At 55.2% G+C, this 7,582-nt stretch overlaps 1 protein-coding gene across 3 annotated transcripts; it reads left to right on the forward strand.

Moving 5' to 3' along the window:
• Positions 1-563: 563 nt before the first annotated feature.
• On the forward strand, positions 564-6,923 carry WDR13 (WD repeat domain 13). Of its 3 annotated transcripts, none has more exons than XM_082681131.1 (10): positions 564-657; positions 998-1,077; positions 1,753-1,993; positions 2,875-2,984; positions 3,097-3,227; positions 3,832-4,139; positions 4,863-5,043; positions 5,144-5,285; positions 6,125-6,243; positions 6,657-6,923. In XM_082681131.1, the coding sequence occupies exons 2-10, from the start codon at positions 1,037-1,039 to the stop codon at positions 6,839-6,841; spliced, it is 1,458 nt and encodes a 485-aa protein (XP_082537257.1). In that variant the 5' UTR covers positions 564-657; positions 998-1,036; the 3' UTR covers positions 6,842-6,923. The 3 variants fall into 3 exon arrangements, with proteins under 3 accessions (XP_082537257.1, XP_082537258.1, XP_082537259.1); XM_082681132.1 differs by having other exon boundaries at positions 3,097-3,188; XM_082681133.1 differs by lacking the exon at positions 6,657-6,923 and adding an exon at positions 5,985-6,036.
• Positions 6,924-7,582: the final 659 nt, after the last annotated feature.

Here is a 7,582-nt window from a genome sequence, read left to right on the forward strand (position 1 = left end):
AGCCTCCTGGGATCCAAACCCCAAAGCTTGTTGTACCTATTTATATCTTCTGGCTTCAGAGCCTCACGCCCAGACCAAGCTCCCTGGGAGTATCCAAGCCGCCCACCCCAACGCAGACACACAGAAAGGACTCTTCTTACTCTGGGCGTGCCTGAAGGCCCATCAGTCACCTAGGAACTGGAGAATTTTCTGGGGGCCTCTGCATGTGTGATTATTTTTTATTCTGCACTTCAAATCTTGCTTGGCCAAGATTGTGCTGCTAAAAAGCAGCTTATACCACTCTTTCAAAAAAAGTCCTTTCGTTTTTTTTTTTTGAAAGTCATATTTCTGATTTTCAGTGAGTGATTCGCATACTAGCCCCTGTCCCTGTGGTCCCTGGACATTGTTCTTGTGTACACAAAAAAATGCCATTAGGGACTGAGGCTGGATAGAACTTAAAAGGGCGGAGCCTCCATCCTTGTGTCAGAACCTACCGTCCCTTAATACGCTTGCGTGGTTCTCCCACGCCCTGGGGAGGATTCCTATCGATCTGTTCTGCGTTCGGAAGTTCTTCCTGGCAGCAGGCGGCCATCTTGCTGGAGCTTGAGAGAGGAGAGAAGGGTGACACTGGTTTCAGGGCCGCCCCGGGAGCCTCAAGAGCGGGAGGCAGCCCCGGAGGTGGTCCCTAATCCCGGGTCCTGCTCTTGGACCCGAGAAGGGAAGGCGGGGGTCGGTGGGGGCAAGATGGGTGGAGAATGCCAACAAGGATTGCTAGGCGGCGGGAGGAGGGGCGTTGCTATGGTGACCGGGGAGGGGCGGGGCCAGGTCTGCTGTGAATCATCTGGGCGCTGCCTGGGAAGGGCAGGACTGGGGTGGTGACCATGCTAAGAGCCGGGTGGGATATCGTGACATCCTGGACTGGAGGGACTCCGTGTCTATGGCAACGATCGCCTGGCGGAAGGGGCGGATCTAGATCTCTTCACTTGAGACGCTGACATTCCAGGCCCTTGTCCTGCAGGCTCCCGCGGGCGGACGCGCCGGAAGAGGAGGCCGGGGAATGGCTGCGGTGTGGCAGCAGGTCTTAGCAGTAGACGCGAGGTGAGGCGTGGGGTCGAAGCTCGCGGGAGCGGAAGTTACGTGGTGCATGCGCAATGGCGATAAGTGAGGCTGGGCGGAGAACTTGCCTTATGCGGCTGAGTGGGCTTGCTGGAGGTGAGCATGCGCAGTAGCAGGGTGTGGGGCTTGCCCGCAGGGAATGACTGGCAAGCGAGGGTTGTTAAACAGCACGCTAGGATAATGCAGTCACATGTGGGCATGCGCAGAGTCTGTGGTATTGGAGCCTTTGTCGGGGGTGGGGGGGTGATAGAGCCCATGCTGGTGACATCCTGTTCCCCACTTTTGCCCCCAGACTTCTCTTACCATCACTTCCCCAGTCTGACCCAATCGCCATACTGACCCCCACCATTGCCCCATGCTAACCCCCGTCACCATGTCAGATTGGCCCCTATTGTCTACACTGACTCAGTCACCCCATACCAATTCCAGCAGAACTGCAGACTGCCTCCATTGTGCCCACACTGCCCTCATTGCCATGCCCATTATTACTGCGGACACACCCTTATCACAACACCAGAGTGACCCCCATCACCACTGCTGATCACTTGCCATCCTGACCTATCACTGCCACACACCTCATTCTCCTTCCCTATCCCCTGAGCTGATTGATTCCCTCTGTCCTGTGCCTGCTGCCCGCCTTGCCTCCTGCCATCGCAGGTACAATGCGTACCGCACACCAACGTTTCCACAGTTTCGGACACAATATATCCGACGGCGCAGCCAGCTACTGCGGGAGAATGCCAAGGCTGGGCACCCTCCAGCATTGCGTCGGCAGTACCTGAGGCTGCGTGGGCAGCTGCTGGGCCAGCGCTACGGGCCCCTCTCTGAGCCAGGCAGTGCTCGTGCCTATAGCAACAGCATCGTCCGCAGCAGCCGCACTACCCTTGACCGCATGGAGGTGAGCTTCTCCCCACGCCACCTGCCTCCATATATATTCACTCCACAGACTTGTCGAGCACCTGCTATGTTCCAGGCACTGTTCCTGGCTCTTAGGATGAGCAGAGGGCAAAAAGAGATAATGTATGTCATAAATCAACAGACAATAAGATAAATAGGTTGATAAGCAGGCAATAAACAAGATAAATAGGTCAATAAACGTAGCAAACCAGGTAAACAAGTGAATAACTACCATGGCTTGTAGTGAGGAGTGCTAACATGGAAAAATAAGGCTGACTTGGGGAATGAAACAGGACAGGTGTTGGGAACAGAGAGAAGCTATTTTTAATGGGGATGCTCAGGGAAGGCGTCTCTGAGGAGGTGACAATTGAGCTGAGACTTGAATGAGGCAAGAGACAAAGCTGAGTGGTTTTCTGGGGGAAAAGTGTTCATTCTTTGTTCAAAGAGCATTTGTTAAGTATTTGCTGAGTGGGGCAAGGGTGAGAGTAGGGGAACTAGTGCAGAGGACACCACAGTAGTCCAGGTGACGGTGGTGACAGTGGAAGGGGTGAGAAGGGATCTGGTTCCAGCATGCAGTATCTCAGTTGCCTGACCAGGGATCGAACCTGCGCCCTCTGCAGTGGAAGCACAGAGTCTTAACCACTGGACCACCAGGGAAGTCCCATGGTTCTGGGTATATTTTGAAGACTCTAGATCTCATAGGTTCTTGAGGGCTGTTTGCAAGGTGCGCCTACCTTGACCCTCTGCAATGGAAGCACAGAGTCTTAACCACTGGACCACCAGGGAAGTCCCATGGTTCTGGGTATATTTTGAAAACTCTAGATCTCATAGGTTCTTGAGGGCTGTTTGCAAGGTGTACCTACCCTGACCCTCTGTTTGCAGGACTTCGAGGATGACCCTCGGGCCCTGGGGGCCCGTGGGCACCGCCGCTCTGTCAGCCGAGGCTCCTACCAGCTGCAGGCACAGATGAACCGTGCCGTCTATGAGGACAGGTATGCACCAGGGGCAGCTGAAGGTTTGTGAGGAGGAGGGGAGCCACAGGGCAATGGCAGGCCAAACGCTAGTACCTCCCTCCTCTCACCCCTCACTCCTGTTGGGGCCTAGGCCCCCCGGCAGCGTGGTTCCCACGTCAGCGGCAGAAGCAAGTCGAGCCATGGCCGGGGACACATCGCTGAGTGAGAACTACGCCTTTGCGGGCATGTACCATGTTTTTGACCAGCACGTGGATGAGGCAGGTGAGCCAGTGGATGGCGGGTCCCGTCACCACGCATTTGCCCAAACAACTGGGTGACAACCACCCAGTGCATCCTTTTCTGGAATGCAGAGTCTCAGGCCCACCTCGGAGGAATTGCTATTCATCACACCTTTCGCAAAACCTAAAAGCCCTCTGCAAAGTGATCTGCAAAGTCTTGGTTACTTTGTCTACCATAAAGGGGCTCAGCAGCTTAAAAGAGCACTTTGCAGAAGGCTTCTGGGGTCATGAGTCGCTTGAACGAGCTTAAAACCTTTGCTGCAGAGAAATCTCCTTGCAAAGGGCAGAGTGGGTTTTGCAAACTGCCAAGACCCTGGTAACTGTAAAGTGCTTACTGAGATGTAGAAGGCTTTTTGCATTGCAGAAGTCATTTGCAATCCATAAAGTACCTGCCAAGATTTAGGGAGCTTTGGGTAGAGGGCCTTCTGGCGTTCCAACTCTCTTTCTCAGCCAAGGAAAACCCTTTGCTGAGGCCACTGTGCCTGGTGCAGTCGGTCCCGGCCCCTGGCTCACACGTCAGAACCTTCTGTAAATGAAAGCACCCGGTGAGCATGGCAGCTCTCACAAATGGCTCCTTGGCCTTGCAGTCCCCAGGGTGCGCTTCGCCAATGACGACCGGCACCGCCTGGCCTGCTGCTCACTCGATGGCAGCATTTCGCTGTGCCAGCTGGTGCCCGCCCCGCCCACCGTGCTCCGAGTGCTGCGGGGCCACACCCGCGGGGTCTCCGACTTCGCCTGGTCCCTCTCCAACGACATCCTCGTGTCCACCTCGCTTGACGCCACCATGCGCATCTGGGCCTCTGAGGACGGCCGCTGCATCCGGGAGATCCCTGACCCAGACAGCGCCGAACTGCTCTGCTGCACCTTCCAGCCAGTCAACAACAACCTCACTGTGGTCAGGCTCCAGAGCACCCCCTTGCCGAGGGCGGGATGCCAGGCCAGGAGGGCTGTCGCAGGGAGTCGGGATAAGGGGGTCCCCTCTAGTCCATCGCCTCCGTCCTCCTCTGGCCAGACTCAGAGGGAAACAGGGCAGAACTGGGGACGTGGTTCTTGGTCTGGGATGGCCTCACTGTGGTAGACTCCGGGGATGGGGGGCGGTCTGGGGGTAGGGTCATGGTCCCATCAGCAGTAGTCCTACCATTTTCCAACTGCAGGGGCTGCTGGTTGGGGAGCAGGATTACTAGTTGGAAACCTTGTTTCATCTCAGTGGCAGCATCATGGTGGTCCGACCCGGATAGAGAGTCAGAGGGCAGGGGAAGGAAATGAAAAGTCTGGCCTGGTCCTGAGTGGGGAGTAGGGGGAGCTGGCCCAGTGAGCCTGTGCTCTGGGATCCTTTCAGCTGTAGCAGCAGCCGCCGCCCTAGTATAGTCAAGGCTCCAGGAAGGACCAGGCAGGCCCCTTGAGTTCTGGGAGAAGCTGTCTCTTCTGGTCAGATTGCAAGAGGGACTGGCTGGGGAGGATGACCGGCCTGAGTCACCTTCCAGTCTACCGGCCCACCCTCACTGTGATGAGAGTCCAGTAGGGATCAGCCAGTCCCATCAACAGCAGCCCTGCTGTGGTCAGACTCAAGGAGGGAGTGGCTGGGAGCAGGGTGATGGTGTGCGGGTCTCACACACAGGTGGGGAATGCCAAGCACAACGTGCACGTCATGAACATCTCCACGGGCAAGAAAGTGAAGGGTGGATCCAGCAAGCTGACAGGCCGTGTCCTCGCTCTGTCCTTTGATGCCCCTGGCCGGCTGCTCTGGGCGGGTGATGACCGCGGCAGTGTTTTCTCCTTCCTCTTCGACATGGCCACAGGTAGGCAGACCCTAGGCCTGCATCCAGCTGCTCACACCCTCACCCTTCTGGTGCACAGTCCCAACCCTCACCGTTGCCTCCCCTCCTTCTGCTGCCGCAGGGAAGCTGACCAAAGCCAAGCGTCTGGTGGTGCATGAGGGCAGCCCTGTGACCAGCATCTCCGCCCGCTCCTGGGTCAGCCGCGAGGCCCGGGACCCCTCGCTGCTCATAAATGCTTGCCTCAACAAGCTGCTGCTCTACAGGTGGGTCTCCTCTCTGGGCCACCTGGAGGTGGGGGGCCTGCCGCCTCTGTCAGACTGAGACAAGAGCCCTGTCTCCCCAGCAGACTAAGCCATGGAGGTTAACTTCATTGAGGGGAGAGGTTCGGTCTCCTAATAATAGTAATAATATGATAATGGTGACATCAATAGGAGCAGTAATACTAATAGCAGTAGCTATCATGTGCGTAGCAGTTGCTGGGCCAGGCCCTGTTCATATCCCCTCATTTAATCCTCACAGCAACCCTGTGAGGTGGGTGCTGTAATCATGTCCATTTTACAGATGAGCAAACTGAGCCATAAAATAGACTAGAGTCCCCTTAGAGCAGTGGCCTGCTTTCCCTTCCTTCATTTTTTAAAAAATTTTTTTTTTTGAAGCTGGGAGTTTTACTATCCCCACTCACTTATGTCTGTCATCTAAATGCAGTTCTCAGCCTGGGCTGCACGCTGCTCCCTGCAGTAGCTCGGGTTCATTCCTTTGAATAGCCATGTGGTATTCCACGGTGCAGGGGTGCTGTAGTTTGGTCAGTCATTCCCTCTCTTTGTGCCTGTCCTAAAATCAGGATCTCTTAGGGACCCTTAGGAAAAGAAACTAGCAAATTAAACAGCAGAGGCTCCCCATTTGTATCAACAGATACAGTTTCCAAACTGTCACTAACTCACACACCATCCCGTGCTTTATAGGTTTATGCAGTCGTCTCAAAACTGGATTTCATGAACCTTGAAAAGACCTCAGGTGCAGGGGTGGGGACACAAACTGGCCCACCATTCGTCCCCCTCTGGGGCTGAGGCTGCCCCCTAACCCACTCTCTTCCTCCTCTCAGGGTGGTGGACAACGAGGGGACCCTGCAGCTGAAGAGAAGCTTCCCCATTGAGCAGAGCTCGCACCCCGTACGCAGCATTTTCTGCCCCCTCATGTCCTTCCGCCAGGGGGCCTGTGTGGGTGAGTCCCATGGGGTCGGGGTGTCTGGGTGGCCAGGGAGGGGCAGGGACCAGGGCTGGTGCTGATCTGGCTCAGCTGTCACGACATCCTAATGCCCTGACTTCCTGGGCCTCAAGAACTCTCACGCCCCAGCAACCTCACACTTTGAACACAGACCCCCCAGACAGCCCAGAAACCTCACAGCCTAAGACACAGACCCCTCCCCGCCACCAACAAAGAGCTCAGAGACCTCACACTCCGGACGCGGAGCCAAAACAGCTAGGTGACCTTGCATCTGGGGATGGTCCACCCCAGAGCCCCCAGCCCCGGGACCTTACACCTTGGACATAAATCCCTCAACACCTCAGAGACTTCACATGCAGGGCACCCCGCTGCCTCCTGCAACACCTCCTGATGGTCTCTCATCTGGGCAGTGACGGGCAGCGAGGACATGTGCGTGCATTTCTTTGACGTGGAGCGGGCAGCCAAGGCCGCCGTCAACAAGCTGCAGGGCCACAGCGCGCCCGTGCTGGATGTCAGCTTCAACTGCGATGAGAGCCTGCTGGCTTCCAGCGACGCTAGCGGCATGGTCATCGTCTGGAGGCGGGAGCAGAAGTAGGAGACTTCCATCCTTGCCACTGTCCACCTTCCCACCTGCCTCCGGCCCCAGCCTTGTGTTTGTAAATAAAGTTCCTGTGGTTGTGCCGATGGCTGGCTCCCAGATCTTCTGGGGTTGGGATGGGGGAGAGGGCAGCTCTAGGACCCAAGATGGGATGGGGTTCACCTCCTCATTCATGCCTTCATGCATTGATTCATTGATGGATTCATTCAACAACCGTTTATGAACGTCTGCCATGTCACAGGCACCACTTCAAGTGTTTTACACAGTCACGCTTTGGACAGACATTGTGGAGCACCTCTGTGCGCCGGGACCTGTTCTAGGCACTGAGGGTACAAGCTGTGACTTAAACTGGCAGGAATGGCTGCCCTCGTGGAGCTTACGTTCTAGAGGAGGCAGGTTGATAATAGACAAAAATATATAACAGGTCAGCTAAAGCTGAGCGTTGTGAGGAAAAAGGGCAGGGGATAGAGTGCAGGAGTGAGGGGAGGGTTAGGCTCTTTTTGGTGTCCTGATCAGGGAAGATGTTCCTGACAGTGTGACATTTATTTTTCTTTAATTTTTATTTTATATTGGAGTATTACATTAGGTCCTAGTTGATTATCTTTTTTATGTTTAGAAGTGTGTATACGTTAATCCCAAACTCCTAATTTATCCCCTCCTCCCACCTTTCCCCTTTGGTAACCATACGCTTGTTTTCTAAGTCTGTGAGTCTGTTTCTGTTTTGTAAATAAGTTCATT

Source organism: Grampus griseus (assembly GCF_964374135.1).
Source record: "Grampus griseus genome assembly, chromosome: X".
NCBI classification, from domain to species: domain Eukaryota; kingdom Metazoa; phylum Chordata; class Mammalia; order Artiodactyla; family Delphinidae; genus Grampus; species Grampus griseus.